Source organism: Microtus ochrogaster, chromosome 7 (assembly GCF_000317375.1).
Source record: "Microtus ochrogaster isolate Prairie Vole_2 chromosome 7, MicOch1.0, whole genome shotgun sequence".
NCBI classification, from domain to species: domain Eukaryota; kingdom Metazoa; phylum Chordata; class Mammalia; order Rodentia; family Cricetidae; genus Microtus; species Microtus ochrogaster.
Genome location: NC_022014.1, coordinates 30,515,119 through 30,533,480, shown reverse-complemented (window position 1 = coordinate 30,533,480; position 18,362 = coordinate 30,515,119). Strand labels below are relative to the sequence as shown.

Sequence of the window (18,362 nt, the reverse complement as noted above, 5' to 3'; positions counted from 1 at the left end):
ACATGTTCCACAAGTTCTGAGGTGGATTGCCTACCTAGCAAGAAATGGGAAACCGAAATCAAAATGGACCTACTTCAAAGGGTTGCTTGAGGAACAGGAGAGGGGAGCCGGGGAACACCTTCAGAGCCCAGGAGGAAGGCTGGTACTCAAATACAATGTCAAGGGATGGAGATGGAGGACGCTGGGGGGTAGAGGTACTGACATCTCCCCCAGATTTCTCTGCGGATTCCCTGGGTGGAGTAGGGTCTTTAGCTGATGAAGTTTAAGGATGCTGGCCAGAGGGAGGCAAAGAAGGAGGCGCCCAGGATGCTACCCCTACTTGCTCAGCAGGCAGATACCCAGAACCCAAACTTCTAGGTCACAACAATGCTTTATCTTAAAACCCCAACTAAATGGGTAACTGGTAAACTGGCAAACCACCCAGGGGCCTCCCAAGAATGGAACAGTCAAGCTGGGAGTGAAGCAAGGCCAACCGTTTTCAGGTCAGAGGTCACTGTGTGAACCTTATGACGCCCCCTGCTCCTGGTTTTGAAGAGTGAGCCGTTGAGTGGCCCCACATCCAACTGCATTTGGGAGCTCTCCCACGGTGTTCCCGCAATGATGCAGCCAGAACTTTGGGGGGAGATCTCTGCCACCACCATGAGTCTCTAAGCAATATTTACCATGCCCCCACTGGCAGGCAGAGGTCACCAAGGTTTGCCCACCTGTGCCTGAGCAGTGGACTCGCTGGTGAAGGGATGGGGGTAAAGGAGACCATGTTGTGCCTGTCCCTGCTGCAGGAGCCCAGGAGGGCAGTGTGAGCCAGTAATACATTCTACAGCCATCTCAATTCATGCCATATGCTGCTGTGTTTCTGTCCCCAAAGAGTACAAAAATATCTAGGAAAATAAATGAGAACTGAGATTCCAAAAGAGCTAATGTAAAAATTCCCTCCTCAATGGGCCCTAAAACAGGCAGCCTCTCCCTAGGCCTCCAGCCTGGGGCGGCAGCGAGGAGCATCCGGGAGATGGGGGAGCAATGTATGCCTTCGAGCCAGCTTGTCCATAGCGCGCAGAGAGGAGAACAATGTGAGCAGATGTTGGTGCCTGTGGGGTCAGGACATGCAAAAAAACTTCTGGAAGCACTAGGATGAGGAGGGGCCTGGGTTTGACAGGATGGAGGACTGAAGGGGCCTAGCAGGCCAGCGGCTTGTTGGCTCCCATGACACAGGATCCCTGAGAAGCACCGGACCGTTCCCACCTTGGTCCTTTCTTAGACTTGACTCTGAAATGTCCCTCGTAGCTCTCCCATGTTTAGAGCATTTGGTGTGTGGCTTGTGGTGCAATTCTGGTGAAAGTAGGTCACTGGGTGGGCCTCTGGTGGCTCTATCTGCCCCTGGCTCCAGCTTTCTCTGCTCATTTCCCCGTTCCGTCCCACATAAACAGGCCCTCTCAAGCTCAAGTGCGCCATGCATGGGGATGTCACCTCTGTCATCCTGGACAGAAGCCCTCTGAGGCCGTGAGCCAAACTTAACCTGTCTTCCCTCAAGCTGCGTCTGTCACTGCCAGGAGACAAGGAACAAAGATGCCATTGTAGAGGGGGAAACGCCTCTGCTGAGATGCCGTCTTCATCGGTGTACCCTGAATTCAAGTCTGCACCCTCTTTAAAGTTAGCAATAAGAACAGATCTAATCTTGATGGCCTGTGGGAAGAATGGCAGTGAGGAAGGGATTTGACCTTGCCCTGCAGTAGGAAAGGTGAGTGATACAGGCACACGGTTGGCCATGTGAGAGTTGAGGGCCACGGCACAGGGTCCCACAGTCATGAGCCACAGATGTGGGTTTGGGCACTGGCATGTGGGGGCACCAGGTTCTTGTGTCAGCTGACCTCTCTTGGCCTGCTCTGCAAGCTCACTGCCAATCCTTAAAGTCATTGAATGCCAGGAGAATACAACTGTGTGCCAGTGACTCCTGGATCCTTAGAAGGCTGCAAAAGGTTACTTGGTCAGTGAAGATTCTAAACCACGTCACACCTAGGCACCAGCTCTGGCCCAGAGTGTCCTCGTCTTGGCAGGAGCCCACCCAGCACAAACTCCGGGGGTGGAGGAGCACTGAAAACTATGCACTGTGACCTCAGCTGCCGTGGCTGGCCCGCTGCTGGGAAGGGTGGGGACCGGAAGAAGCCTGCTGCAGCAGAGGAGGACCGTTCTTAGCATGTATTCTGTATGGTCAGCTCATCCTAACAGTTCATCCTCAGAAGAGATGTAAGCTAGCTTGCTGCTAGCTTTCCAAATCCTTCTCCCAAGATTCCTTCAGAAGTCAAACCCATGCCTCTGGTCTAACTGGGGCAGCAGTATGTAGCACTAACAAGTCATTATCTATGCATGGAAGTCACTAAAAGGTCACATTCAGACCTCTGTGACCATCACCAGGCTGCAGCATGCCACCAATAGAGCATCTGCCAGCAGAGGTGAACTCATCAAGACTCCTATAGACACAGCAGCGCCGTGACATCACAACAACCCTGTGGAAACAGTACGGCTGCGGAACGACAAGGGAACAGGCCGGTGAGGATCCAAAACAGACAGGAGACACAGGAAGGATCTGCAGCCCTGAGGAGAGAGAAGAGCAGACCCCTCACCCTCAGGACCCCCTCTCTACATCTGTTTCTTCCAAGGGGAAATTAACTCTGCCCTGTAGAAATCACTGTGAGGTAGGTCTGCTGTTACTTGAAGCCAAACGCAACCCGGATGGAGCCACACCCGGCACTCGTTCCCAATTCCCAGACAAACAGCCCCAGAGTAAGGCCTTCCCCACTGACATGGGAAGCAGAATGGCTCAAATCACACCTTCTGAGCAAAGAAGGTGGGTGTTCAGTGTGATGAGAAAAGCCAACGCAGGGCAGTGCCCTTGCGGTAAGGTCCCCTACAGTGGTGTGACAGCTAGCTCTTCTTAGCTGTCAACTCAACCATATCTGGGATTAACAAAAATCCAAGTGGCTGGGCACACCTGGGAGGGATTGTTTCTTAATTGAATTATTTAAAGTGGGAAGGCCCTCTTCTAATCCAGTTCTTTGAGGTGGGAAGATCCACCTTTAATCTGGGCCACACCCCTTGTGGTGGCACCTTATTCAAAGGACACAGAGAAAGGAAGCCAGCTCTCTCTTTGCCGGCTTGGCTCCACTCTCACTGGCAAGTCCATTCCTCCCTGGCATTAGAGCCTACTTCTTCGGGATTCTGGAGTGTGTACATCCATTCTGTAAATTCTGTTCCTCTGGAGAGCCCTGGATAATCCAAGTGTGAAAACCAGAATCCCGACAGCCTTTGTCAAAGAGAGTGGGATCCAGGGAAGCCATAGGGCAAAGCCCTAGGGCGAGAAAGCCAGAGGCTCCCGCTATAGTCCCTTAGCCTGTAAACGCAGACACATGGACACGCTCACGGGAGCATACATATATAATCCATATGCACCCACACTGACCAGCTCGCAGCAGGATAGTTAAGTGGTGAATGAGGCAAGGAGGGGGGGGGGCTTTGACGTTGTAGAGGCTCCAATGAAGGGATCACCAGAGAACTTCCCTAATTCTGAGAACAGGGCCCAGGCTGGAATACCCTCTGCCACAGGAAGCCCTCCTGGTGACTTCCATTTCCCTGGAAGACAGCCATGACTTTTAGAGGGAAGCCAATAAATACAGGTCGCCAAGCTGCATGGGGCAGGCAGCACCTGCTCATGGGAAACAGGCTACCAGAGGTTTTTCCATGAAGAGAGAATGTGAGGCCAGAAGGAAGTGCAGGTCCCTGAGAACATGGCACGGTCAGGTTTCCCACGAATGTGGCTGCAGAGAACCCAGGCTGTGTTTGTGCTGGGTCACCAGCCAGGGACAGACTGTTTAAGAGAACCCAAGTGGTTTCAGACAGATGACAGAGGACCCTGGCCTGTCACTGCCACTGAATTAGTACCCCCTCTCCCTGGATTGCAGGTGGCTTCTCTCTAAGGACAGAGGACTACACTCCTCTAAAGGTTTTGTCTCTATGGGTCCAGAGTGTGGACTTTAACCCCACGGCTGCTGCTCATCTCAGTGTTCTGGGTCAGGGCAGGGGGAGGGGCTTGTGTTGCAGGGCGCACCTTGCTCAGACACTCACTAGTACTGTGCTTGGACCTTATCAATGGAGGGGACTTCTAGGAACTGTGATATAGAGGGCCTAGAGGTGGCTTGTGCTTACCACTGGCTTCCTACACTCAGGCACGACCCTTACCTTCCAATTGCGTGAGCATAAGCAAGGGTCTGGCCCTTCCAGCAGCTCACAGGGTCAGATGGAAATCTTCTGAGGCTCCTATGGAAAATGTGGCTACTTTTCCTGGGCACCCTGGCTCCAGGGACTGAGATCAAGTAGGACCTGCAAGAGCCAGCAATCTAGAACACAGGCTTGTAGGAACGGTATGGTTCAGGCTTCAGGGACTGAGATCAAGTAGGACCTACAAGAGGCAGCAATCTAGGACACAAGCTCATAGGAGTGGTGTGGTTCAGCATTGGTCCCTTTGAAACCAGGAGACAGAACAAACAGAGCCTCAGTCCCCAATCTAGATGCCATCTGGCTGTCCCCTAGGCTTCCAGGAGCCCTGAAGACTTACTGCCTTGGCCCCATGTGAAGGATGGACTCGCATGCCAAGCCCCCAGGATGCATACCCCGAAGTCCTAGTCCCAGAGCCTACATGTGACATATGAATTCTTTAGAGGCAATTAGCTAAAAATAGGTCATTGGGGTAGGTTTTAATCAATGACCGATGTCCTCGCCCAAGATGGGAATGAGGCACAAGATGGCTACAGAGGAAAGGCCATGTGAGCACACAGGATGAAGGGCACCATCTGTAAGCCCAGGAGAAAGGCCTGCAGCAGATCCCTCCTTCCTGGCCCTCAGAAAGAATCTGCCCAGCTGGTACCTTGACCTTGAATTTCCAGCCTCCACAATCAGGAGAGATTAACTATCTGCTGTCTGAGTCAGCAGGTGCACCGTGCTTTTTTTTCTGGCACTCCAAGCTAGTGTACCCGTGCTAGACCCCAGACAAGCTACCTCTTTCCTAGGGGCTCTCCCGGGCCCCCAAAGGAGGTTGTGGAGAAACCAAGAGAAGAAACAGGCAAGAGACAGCCAAGGTTGCCTGGGCATCTGCAGTGGATGGAGCCTAATGCGGAAGCAAGACAGGAGACGAGCAGAGCACGGACCAGGGAGGGGATTAGATGCCGAAAGCAGGCTAGAGGTAGCTCTTAATGACTTCAGAGCTGTGAAGGAGACGGGATGAAAAAGACCCTGGAACAGGGTCCTAAGTTCTTAGTCCATTCTCGGTTGCTGTGAAACACCCTGAAGCTGGTTGCTTTAAAGCGGCTGGCAGGGCATGAAAGCACACACATTTAGCGCCAGAATTTAGGAAGCTGTGACAGGAAAGTCAGGAGTATGAGGTCAATGTTGTTTTAGAAAGCACAGAAAGAATGAAGGGGAAAGAAAAAAAAGAAAAGGTATATTCAACTCTTTGTTTTAAAGACGAAAAGTCAAAGATTGGTGGCCCCATCTGTTTTGGCTTCCAGGAAAGGAACACTTGGTTAGAGCACAGCACGATAGAGAGGAAGAAAGGGAACAGCTTCATGTACAGACAAGGAGCCAGAGAAACACAAGACAGCCATGTTTACCCCAAGTTTCCCAGTTTGTTAGTGCTGAACTGAACCCAGGGCTGAGCTGTGTACGTACTCCTCACTCTCCACTGCCACAAGAAGCAAAGCCACATGAGACCGACATTAATCCTCTCCCAGGACGGTGGCCCTGCAGACATGATCATCTTTTACTAGGCCCTGCCTCTTTTTTAAAAAATAATTGTCTTTATTTATTTATGTGTATTGCACTATATGCATGCAGGTGCCTGCAGAAGCCAAAGGGGGATATGTCCCCTGAAAATGGAGTTACAGGCAGTTCTGAACTACCTGCTGTAGGCACTGGAAACAAATCCTCTAGGAGAGCGAGCAGCAAGTGCTCTTAGCCACTGAGCCAAGCCAGCTCTCCAGTCCTAGGGCCCCATCTATTAATAATTCCAGGCCAGGAGATGGTGGCTGGTGGCTCTGAATTCAAGTCTAGCCTGGTCTAAAATGAAATCCAGGCCAGGGCTATACAGAGAAACCTTATCTTGAAAAACAAAAGCAAAACAAAAAAGTTCCACACCTCCTAACATTGCTACGCTGAGGATCAAGCGCCCCACAGTGAACCTCTGGGCAGACACACCCAAACCTGAGCTCTAGGGAAGGAATCTTGTCCATCGCTGCTGTAATTTGCACAAGGTAAATTCATTCCTTTTGGTTGTACAGTCTACAGACTTTTATCACAGATGCAGGTTCTTCTGATCACCGAGCTCGCTCAGGAATTCCTCCGTAGTCAACCTCCGCTCCTTCTAGTTTCACCTTTTGCAAAATGTCTTACCCCGGAATTAGACGGTATTTACAATGTCTACAGCATGGGCAAATGGGATTGCCAGCGGGTTCCCTGGTGGGCCCAACCTTTCTCACTTAACCATGCATTTGCAATTTGTCTGTGGCGGGCTAAGAATCAGTTCGTTTTTCACTAACGCTGGGCCGTCTTCTTCAGTGGGCATCTGTCCACTCTGTCCGTGCAGACACTGGCACACCCTCATCTGTCTCTAGTTTGGGATAATAACAAATAAGAACACTACAGATTTTTTTGTTTTGCTTTTCTTTTGAACTTACGTTTTCATTTCCTGTGGAGAAATACCTGTGAGCAGGATCCTAATGTTATGACAGCTATGGGTGTCACTTGGCAGGGACGTGCTGGGCTATTTTCGCGAGCAGCTATGCCACGTGGAATACCCACCAACAGTGTGCTCTCTTCCCACCAGCAGGCCCTTGACCTGGCTAAGCATATGGGATTGTTAAGTGGCTATAATATTTTTTATTTTCAATGAGGGAGGTCTCATTGTGATTTTAATTTGCATTCCCCCAACGTCAGCTAATGTTTCCTGTGTTTATGTGCCATCTGTCCATCCTTGAGAAAGTGTCTGTTCAAATATTTTGCCCATTTTTAATTGGATCATTTGCCTTCTTGTCATTGAGCTTTCCGAGAGTTCCTTCCACCCTGGAACAACACCCTTGGTGGGATATGGACCACGTGAGTGCTGTCTCTCCACTGTGGCTTATCTTTTAGAAGGAGCTTCTGTAAATGCAAGCAGATCCCAAGTGACTCTTGCCCTTGGTCTTGCACTGACCTCTCATACTTTGGGGACAGAATCTGCTCCTCTCCAGATGCCAGCAAGATGGCCCTGCCCTGCACGCTCTTCCTTCCCTTCAGACCAAGGGCCTACCAAGCCCTCTGCTGTTTCCTGGCTTTGTGCTTTCTCCTCACATCTCAGGTCTCCTCTCAAATGTCCCGTCCTCAGGGACTTCCTGGTGACTTTCTCTTCCAGCTGTTTTTTTCTCCCATGGCCCTCGCCTCATTCCATAACTAGCTTCTTTTACTCTTTTCCATTGTTGCTGACCTCCCACCTGTAGGAAGTCCCACAGAACAGCCAGGCCCTCCACAAACACTCACAGACTCAATGAACAAATGATCTCACTGTCAGACAGCAACGTGAGTCAGGGCTCAATCTGCTGCCTTCTCCTCTGGGGAAAGATCATCTCATCTGTCCTGTGCATCTGGAGGGAAGGATGAGGCAGAGAGGCAATGCCAATCCCTCACACCCTGGGTCACGGCAAACGCAAAAGCCACGATCTCCGGGTGCTAATGGGGCATGGGGAGCCGACTGTGGATATCCACAGATAATCCCCAGCCTTCACGTCAGCTGTCTGTGTCAACCTCCTCCAAGCCAGGTCTTCCTCGCCCACAACAGTTGCTAACAAGGCAAGGAAAAATCAAAGTTTTAGGTTGTACGGCCTTGCCTTTCCTCTGACACTTCAGATCAAGGTGTAGACAGCAGGAAGAGTAGGGGGAGGGGGGCCCATAATTCTAAACTGGATTATGTGAGCCGCTGTGATCTAGTGAGCTGTAGTCTCCCTGCAACTGTTCTACAGCTGAGGAGGAAAGAGCCATGTCCTTAGCATGTTCCCAGAGTGCCACAGTTGCTGAAAGTTGTACACATGGGCTTGGACTGGGAAGGACCTGAGAACTTGGTCCCACCCAAGCACCTGACCTAGTAGGGGTACAGCAGGATGGTGAGGCAGTCCTTAGATGCAGCCTACTCTTGTGAGTGGTGCTTTCGCCATTTTTGGCTGTATACAGCTGTCCCCTGCTTTGCGCTGAGCCTCCACAAGCAGCTGCTGGGCACATCTCCACCACTCGGCTCATTCATCATTTCTGCTTCCGAAGCATGCAAATCCTTTATGGACAGTGCACGACAGTACTGGGGCAAATCCCTAGCCCCCTGTCCTGTGGGGATGGGCCACAGAATCTAACAGGTGTTGAGTGAGTCCTTTCAGTGACGGCAGTTACCAAGTGTTACGTAGGAGCTAAGTAAGCCTTAAATGGACATGAGATGCCCGTCAAATCACCACGTAAATAATTATATTTATACCCACAAGTTAGTCAGCTTTGGTCAGAGAAAACCTTTTTTTGCAGTTGGTAGGAAGAATGGCAGAGACTCATATCTGGTCTAAGAGCCGAGAGTAAGAACGGTTACATTCTCAGGCATGAATGGGATTTCTCTACCACCCTTCCCATGACTCAGGGATCACAGATGGGGCAGAAGGAATCTAAGGGCTGGAGGACGGAACGCGGTGAGATAGAGTCCTGTCTTTGGAATGTGGCATTGCTATTGCACTTTCGATCCCACAGCAGTGATTAACGGCTCAAAACCCAAGACTGGGCCCACTAACATCCCATCATTGGGAGAAGAAGGGCCCCTTGAACACCCTCTTCCTAAGACATATAGGTAATGGCTAGGGGGAGGGACTCACAAGGCTCATCCCTCCATGAGTAGCTATAAAAAATAATGGTCATTGGGGAAGGGAGAGAGATTTTCTTCAGTGGTATAGCCACTGGTAAGGACCCAGGCTCCTGTAAGTATCCCTCATCCTGGACCCTATAAGCAACCCTAATGAAATCCACTGGGTCACCAAAACAAATAACCACAGGAAGCAAACAGCAGGAGGACTAAGCAAGGCGTGCCCCCTGTTCTGTGTGCCCACTAATGGCTGCGAGGGCTCCGGTGCCTCTGTTTTCCACGAGCTATTCAAATAATCACAGCGGGTAGCGTGTGCAGAGGGCATGTATGCCAGCATAGAGCACTGCATTTAATCCATACCACGATTCTAAGAGGGAGCGGAAAGCATTCTGCCCAGCTCCAGATAGGAAAGCCGAGGCTGTGAAGCACACCTAACCCAGAAGCAGAACCTGAGCCCTGACCAGGAGCCTGAGCCGGAGCCTGTACGCTAGGTCTACCTGGTGTCCTGCAGCAGAAGCCCCAAGGAGAGACTGCTTCCCAAGTCAGATATCCTCAACACCTTGTCTACCATGCCCAGAAGAACCATGAACTTAGGGAACTCAAAGATCAGGGTTCTTTCTATTCAAGCACTGGGGACCCCTGGAATGTCCATGTGGAGTCCAAGAGTGAGAATAGGCCAGAGGGGTACACCCAAGAAGGCAGAGCTAGCAACGATTCCCAGGGAGCTGGCTCCAGCGCTGGGCTGAGGAGTGCTGTTTCCCCACAGTGGTGACGGTGTGCCACAGGACCAAGGACACTTGCCATTTCTAAAGACTTCTGAGCAAAATCACCCTACCTTATTTCTTGACGTTTCCTAATCACAAACACACAGCTATACAGAGATGGTTCAGTGGTTAAGAGCACTGACTGCCCTTTCGGAGGACCTGGGTTCAATTCCTGGCAACCACATGGCAGCTCACAACTGTCTGTAACTCCAGGGTCCAACACTCATACACAGACATACATGCAGGCAAAACAAAAATAAATAAATCATTGGAAAAAAATGACCTCTGTTGCATCAGGGAGAGGAAAGAGTTTGGACTCCTGAAGAATGGCAGATGGAATATGGAATGTTAAGCCAGAAACCTGAAGGTAATGCCACATTCTCTTAATATCCACATGTAAATGACTGGGATTTAAGGTGCCATGAGATGGCCCAATGCATTGTAGACAGGAGCCATTCCTGAAGATGCAGCTTTGATTCCTCCCCACCCCTAAGACAGCACAGCAAAGCTATGGCAGTGGGGCCACACTGAGGTAAGCTTTTGGCATCTTCTCTCCTGACTTCCTCTCACTGCAAACAGGAGGCCATCTGGAGATGGGGCTCTCTGTTTTCAAAGCTGGAGCCGCCATGGACAGCAGCAGTTACCTTCTTGCCTCTCCCCGAACCACCCAAATTATGACAGAAAATGGACCTGTCACAAGGGACCCCAAAAGTGGAAGAGTATACACCAGAGGCTTTTATGGGTGAGTGGAAATGGCCGGGGCATCAGGAAGAGGGGTGTGGGAGGGACTTAAATCTGCACACATGCGCACACAAATGACGCCACTGCCTCACCCAGGAAGATTTCGAATGAAAAGAATTTTAGTGCCCGCTCCAAGTTTTCGTCAAAAGTCTTTAAAATATTTCAATTCATCAATTAGTAAACTCTCCCCTCAAAGGAGTTGGCTGTAGGGCTTAGTCTCCACCCCTGGAGACTTTCCTGAACCCACCCCAACAGCAACCTGCCATCTTTATTCCTTACACCCCAACCCCCACCACCCCAGCAGCTCTCATTCAGCTTTGGGGAGCTTTTCCAAGGCAGGTGCCTACCTCTCATCTGAGCCCATTAATTAAACCAGAATCTCTGGGGTGGGACCTAAGCAGCATTTTGCAACATCCCAGGTAATCCTCACACACAACCTAGAATGACAAGTCGGGGAAAATACGCTCATGATACCAGGAAGGGAAAGTAAAAAATTCGAAAGAAATTTTTACTGGGTACAACTGGGGATGGGGTGGGGTGGGGCGGGCGGGGGAGAGGTGTGACTGGGACAGTTCCACACAGTGGCCCCAAGAAGCCAGAGGGGGCTGGAGTGGGGTGCTCACTTCTCCCCCTCCCCCAACCCTTGGCAGAGCTGCAGGAAGACAAAAAGGGATGCACTGCAGAGCTGGTGAGCGCTGCTGTCTCCTGCTCCTGCCCTGCTAATGATTGCATCTTCCTAAGGCCCGGGCACCTCCTTAGCAGCCCTTCTTTCAGCCACATTCAGTGCAGAAGTGAAGGGGGCAGGGCAACGAGCGGGAAGAACAGGCTGCTGCTCAGTGACATGGAACGAGGGCCCCTTTGTGACGGGGAAGCTAGATGTGGTGGTTAATTTCTTAATTCTCATCACAATTCGGTTCACGGGAGCCTCCTGGAATGTCTTTATCCATCACAGATGGTTCGGGAAAATGATAAATTAATATTGTTATCAATGGAGGCATGGCTGAGATGGTTAAATAGCAACGTCCTCTTTGGAGGCTATAGAAAGAAAGTGCCTCCGCAGTCCATAAAGAAGTCAAATGGTAAACAAAAACTCCTATCTTTTGACAGATCCCAGGACGAGTATCATTCACAAACCATTTCGCAGAGAAAGGGGAGAAATTCATCTCATCTGACTTTGTATAGGACAACAGCCCGCACCATAATGAGGCTGGCCCAGCGCTGTGAAATTGCCCTGAATAGCCAAGAGTGCAGCGGCCTGTTCCCTGGACATGTTTACTACGGCCCTTTGTATGCACCAACCCTGCCAGTCCCGGTTTGCTCCTAAGCTAGGGGAGGGGAGAAAGACCCCAACAAATTTGTTGCTATGAAACTTCCCAAATGGGGAGACTGCAGAGTAATGCTTGGAATCAAATGCCCTTGCTCCAAGCTGTTCTTGTCTGGGTCCACCCCTGCTCGACACTGAACAAGGTCTTGAGCCAGCCAATCACCAGCAGTGTATGGGTGGCCTCGGCCCCCTGCCCGGGCCCCTCCCAGGCCCTGAGAAGTCAGGGGGTAAAGAGGGCCCCACGGCCATTCTAGAGCCAGCTTGGGAGTTGAGGGCCAGTTGTCCCAATTCCTCTGTGAAATTAGGGTAAAGCAAAGAAGTAGAGCCTTCCTGTGAGGGCCTAGGATGGGGCTCCCCGGGGGGCACTCTTAAAGGCTAGGGTGAGAGACAGAATGTTACCCATATTCTGGATGTCCGGAGCACAGGCTGTCAAAAGAACACAAGATTGGAGCCAACAAGCTTGCCTGCAAAGAACCATTGCTGAAGCCACGTGGCCCTAGAGGACAGGCAGAAGGGTCCCAAGCGGTGGCAGAGAGGTGGGTCTTTGACCAAGAGACTCAGAAGCACACATCTTCTAGTCCAGCATCTATCCTTGATTCCTCTGTCCCCCAAGTTATTTCTGGGTTCCCACCAATGCTGGGGACATGGCTACAACTGAAGACAGCCACTTAGGCTGGCCCCAGCATCTGAAGTCACAGAATAGCAGCACCCCCATCTGTCTGTACCCAGCTGGCAAAGAAAGATGAGCATCTCTGCCCCAATAGGAAAAACCAGCAGGGCGGGAAGTAGCCTGCATCCTTCCTCTCAGAGAACATGGGTCTTCTTGTTCTCCAGCACAGGACTGCCTGCTGAAGTGGTTGCCCCTGGTTAAATGACTAATAAATGTGTGTCAGCCAATTGTTTACAAGATCCTGGCTTCCATTTCTTCTACAAAAGAGACAACAGACACTTTGGATATAGGCAAAGGAGTTGGGTATCTTCAACTCTGTTTTCTGAAGACTCTAAACTGTCTCTCTAGCTTTACCCTGCTCATACCTTCCTGACAGTGTAGAACTTCCTTGGGCCTCACTGTCTGGGCCACCCGCCCATCCTCAGTTTCCTGGAGCATTCTCTCCCAAATCTTTTGTCTCTCTGACTTGGAAATAGCCCCGCCACCTTTATGCTCAAATTCTCTTGGCAACCATCAAAGGTAGCCGATGGCCACAGACATGGCATGAGAGCCCGTCTGCATCTTGAGACACACCTTACTCATTTGTACGTGTGGAATCCAGGAGTTCTCTCTCAGAGGGAAGAGTCGGCAAAGCCAGTTTTTGTACATGGAAGTATTCTGTACATGCAGAGGTGGCTCCATGCTCAGGAGGGCACACACCTGGTTGAAGCTCTGCCATTGTCATTCTGAAATTCCTTATCATCTTTACACAAGGAACCCCATATCCTTGAGTTTTATAGTCAGCCTGTATATAGGTGACCAACATCTGGAGTCTGAAGACAACACCTCTGCTTCATTCAGAGGCTAGCAGCATCCAGAAAGGGTCGTCCACTGCAGTGCCTCACTCCAGCTATATCTACCATGGCTTTGCACCCTCCTGAGTCAGGATCCCTAAACGCCCACTGCCTTCCAGGAGCCCTTGGATGTAAAAATCTTGAGAAGCCATGCTCAGACATGCTCTGGCCCCAGACCCCAATACTGGAGTAAGAAATTCTTAGTCTCTGGAATTCCCCAAAGCTAATGGGGGGGCTACTTTTCCCTCCCACCTCATTCAGCTCCCTGGCATTTCATCAGCCCCTCTGAGTCATCTGACCATTGCTTGCTTCATTTTTGTTGGTGAGAGAAAAACAAACAGCAGAAAGTTAAAACATCAGTGCTTGCTTCGGCGAACAAAAATAGTTGCCTGTCTCCTTTTAATACTTTTTGGGGGGTGGGGAGGGTCCTGAAGAGTGAAGTTATTTACAGATGGATTAAAGGTTCCTTCTGAGACCCCGATCCTGAAACTGCCAGCCTCACCTCGACTGTGTGTGCGTGTGTCTGTGTGTGAGATGGGGGTGGGACAGGAGGCAGCGCGCGCACACACATCCAGAGAAGAGCCTCTGTGAGGGGCCGGGAAAAGAGAGTCCTTTGTCCCCGACTGTAAGCCTGGTGAACCACGGCTCTCTTTCCTCTGGTATGCAGCACACCTGTGCTGAGAAGGAGGGAGGCAAAGGGGGAAGTGTCGGGAGCCCAGCCCTGCACCCTCGGAAGGATTGCACCTTCTACTTTCTTCTTTGAGCTGTGTCTCCACTGCCCAGTTGTTTTGGCTTACACCTCCAAATACCAGGAAGGCCTTGACAGAAACGGGGGGAGGGGAGCGCCCACACCTTAGTCTACTCTGCTTTGTAAAGGAACTAGTAAAAAAAAAAAAGAAAAAAGAAAGAAATAGAAAGGGAGAAGGGGAAGAGAGGGAGCCTAGCATCCCTAAAAAAAAATCCCTGTTCCCTGACCCCCAAGGTCACCTACCTTTGCAAGCCTTCCGGTGGGTGATGGGCTTGCCCATGTCGCGGTAGAAACCCTCCTTGCAGTAGTGGCAGTGTCGGCCTGCAGTGTTGTGGCGGCAGTTGAGACAGACGCCCCCGCTCTTGCGTCCTGACAGCTTGTAGAGCTCCATATTGAATCTGCAGCGCCGAGCATGGAGGTTGCAGTTGCAGGCTGCAGGAGAAACAGACAGAAGCCATCAGTGCAAGGGGAGAGGAAGACCGACACCCTGGGGAGAGAGTGGTCCATCCCAGCGGAAAGTCACACACTCTGGGATCCTTTCCTTAGCTCCTTCGCTGCATGCATAAACACTGATCGGGCACTTCACAGCACCCAGGCTGAGGCCTCCTGAAATCCGTGTGTTAAAGTCCTGCACGCATAAACACTGATCGGGCACTTCACAGCACCCAGGCTGAGGCCCCCTGAAATCCGTGTGTTAAAGTCCTGCCCATACCATGATCTTGGATCTTGGACTTGCCACCTCCAGAACTGGGAGAAATAAATGTGTTTAAGTCCCTCAGTGGGAACAGACCATACCAAACGCCCTGGCTTCCACCTCTACCCTCACTTACACCTCCTTTCTCCCATTCCTTTGCCAACTCCCCCTCTCCTTCCCACCATCCAAAACCACAGAAGACGTCCAGCTTTCTTCTCTACCCCCCCCCCCCCGCCAGTTTTCTTTCCACTTACCCGGTCTGTGCTCTAGCTCGGAAGTGAGTACCTCTCACCCTGCCATCCACCTGCCGCGATGCCCTTAGGACCTAACGCCTGCTTCTCACACTACCTCTTTGCCCATGACCCTGCAAACCCTCACTTCCAGCTCCAAGTCTGGGGTTTCCAGAGGCACCTCCCCCTCATTTGCTCCTTACTCTCCATTCTGCCTCCATCAGCCTGTATCTGCAAGATTCAACCAACCATGTGGATCAAAAATATCTGGGGAGAACTGCATCTATACAGAAAGGCACTATTTTCCTTGCCATTAATCCCTAAAAATGACATTGTATTTACTGACATAACATTTAGATTTTACTGGGCAGTATAACATATCTAGAGACGCACTCGAATGAGGGATTTTACACAGACATAGGAAGATGTGTGTGTGCAAACACGATGCCACTTTACGGAATGGATTCCATGATGGAATTTCTGTGCCCTCAGGGAGTGCTGGGATCATTTCATAGAGACGACTGTGACCAAAGCTGGGTTTTTCTAAGCACCAACCTGAGGGTGGTGTCCATAAGGAAGAAGTCAAAATCATTTAGCATAGTCTTGGAGGCTCTTCATAGGTCAGGCTTACTCACTCCCCAGCCTCAGCTCACTCCCTAGCTTCTCCTGTTTCATTTATTCTGAGCTCTGGTCAATTTCTAGACCATGCCAAGTGTGGGGGTACCCCTCCTTGTCCAAGGCCAGCAAGTATTCCTGTCCCCTATGTCGACCCTTCTTCAAGGCTGCAGCCGTGTTGTCATCCAGGAGGTGTGACTTCAATGTCACTTCCAAGTTCACCTCTAGCTCTTGCTTGGCAGAGGCCCCCAGCATGTCCCCTAAAGGATGACTATCCTTTTACCTCACACTAGGGTCACGCCCCCCCCCACCAGCTTTTCTCTGGGCTTCAAACTCTAGAACACTGTCAGCTGTAAGCCAACCACACCTGATCTTACTCTACTTTTTTTTTTTAAAGCATATATCAATCATACAAAATCGCGAGCATCGTCATGGCATTTTCATAGATGTGTATGGCAAACTTTAATCACATTCACACTGTCCTGTTTTTAGGCTGTGTTCCACACACGTTTATGGAATTTCTGAGGAAATGATGTATGAATGGAGGCGGGGCTTTTCTTTTGTCCCAACCACCTGGGCCCGAATAAAGATACAAAAGCTTATATTAATTACAGAATGTTTGGCCTATACTCAGGGTTATTAATAACTAGCTCTTACATTTAAAATAACCCATTTCTATCAATCTATGTACTGCCACATGGCTGCGGCTTTACCAGTCCTCTGGCATCTTGCTTCTTGGGCAGCTGGCTCATGTCTCCCCGACTCCACCCTTCTCCTCTCTGTATTTTCAGTTTGGCTTCCCTGCCTAGCCTTATTCTGCCTTGTTATAGGCCAAAGCAACTTCTTTATTAATCAATGACAGCAATACATATTCACAGTGTACAGAAGAATTATCCCACAGCACTTCCCCTTTTCTGTCTAATCAAAAATATTTAACTTTAGCATAGTAAAATTACATACAACAAAACAGTTATCAAGTAAGAATTACAATTACAATACCTATTCCATTGATATTGTGCAAAATTAGAGAAAATACTCTATTATCTATCTTATCTTGGTGAATTTAAAGATTTATATCTAATTTCCTTTTTATTATAACTAAGAAAAACTATAATGCTTAAAACCATACACTTATAAACAAAAGCAAAAAGGGAAAAGTTCTCTCCTGTTTCCATGAACCACTGTGACCACAGCGGCTTTCTATTGGGCCCAGCCATGGGACCATTTCTTATTATCTAGAAATATAGGTCATACCTATCTGCATCCAGCTTTGAAGCCTCTTTTTCAGAATGGACAATTTTTAGGTAGAATATGACCCAATATGATCTTTAAAGATTGCGTGGTTCTTAGAGTGTATAACACCATGGATCTTTCGTGAGAGATGGACACGCTGGGCAAGCAATCTGGAGCCACCTTAGAACGTGCACATCTCCTGATGGACAGCACATTCCTCAAGGCGGAATTCTGAGATAAGCTTTGATTTTCCGTATTTTTAACATTTGATCGAAAATGCCAAGTTGCCCTCAAGAAAGGCTGAACTGGCTTTGCCTCTCACTAGCAGGAAGTGACAACTCTTATTTCACCACACCCTTGAAAGGAATAACAATACACATTTGGTATCAGCATTTGAAAAAAAAAGTTTGCAAACTGTCTGGAGAAAAGACCCACACATGACACCCACCCACCCGGTGTCTATGATTACAGAAGACGGGGGTACATCTTCTTGTGTCTCCATTTCCATCTTCGTGCACGCCTTGCCTGCTCAGGCCATGGCCCAATTTTCCTCTCTCTATGGCTGGCTTAAAACACTGGCCTTCTCCACTATGTAAGCTGTAAATGTTTTTACTGGTTTCTTATTTGGATGCTATTTTTACTTGTGAATATTTTATTTCTTTACAACTGCCACTTTGATTTTGTTCTCTGGTGTCATAAGCTTCCTTGAATATTCTTCCAAGAGTCAGTCCCCAAATCATGTGCCCCGTAGTCACTCAGCTGACAAGGTCGGCTTTCATGGAGGTGTCAAGATAGCACCTATCCTGAAGGTAGAAGCAGATAGAAGACCGTTTGGACTCGAGAACAAACCTGAGTCCCAAGAACTGGAGTGTCCCTGCGCAGGTGTCCTCAAGTGATGAGTTCAACAGAGCACACAGAAGCTGCATCTCCTTCCACTCTCTACATGGAGGACTGTCACAGCCACTGCCTCCGTGGACTCACTCAACTAGACAAGGGACAGGACTTACTCAGAGATGTGCAGTGACCAACCAGCCAGCCCAGCACTGAGAAGTCAGTGAGGAGAGTCCTGGCCTGGAGCAGTTAGGTTGTCCTGATGCTAGACTACTCCAGCATCACCATACAGAACAGCTGAGCCTGAACCACAGACCAGAGCTTGGATCATTCCTGCAAGAACAGAACCCCCAAGACCTGGTGTCCCTGCCCAGGGCTAGGAATCTGCCAGGATCCCCAGGGCCTTGCTCTTAGGTGTCCTCTGCACATAGGTCTCATCACAGCATCTTTTGGTCCTTCGTGGAAGCAGACACACCCCTGTGTCCCCTCTGTAAAGAAGGCTCTAGCTGCCCAGCATCCAACAGTCCTCTGGGAGTGTGAGGCTGCCTTTTTTTTTACCCCCCTTTGGAAAACTCAAGCTAGAATCTCCTTCTATGCACAGCTTACACCAACAAAAGGTTCTTTCCAAACAACTGCTAATACAAAAGAAAACTCGGAGGCCAACATCAAAAAGCAGCCCCTGCCCCTCCTTGGGCTGTCAGGGAACATCAAGTGATAATTGCCCATGCTTGGACTTCTGCAAAGTATTTTACAGCTTGTTTTCTTTTCTCTTTG

At 49.8% G+C, this 18,362-nt stretch overlaps 1 protein-coding gene across 1 annotated transcript in view; it reads right to left on the bottom strand.

Moving 5' to 3' along the window:
• Nucleotides 1-18,362, bottom strand: part of Ntn1 (netrin 1) — a 180,653-nt gene that overhangs the window by 46,599 nt on the left and 115,692 nt on the right. The window contains exon 3 of the mRNA XM_013347425.2: nt 14,229-14,417. Coding sequence (XP_013202879.2) covers nt 14,229-14,417 — 189 coding nt within the window. The remainder of the gene's footprint in view (nt 1-14,228; nt 14,418-18,362) is intronic.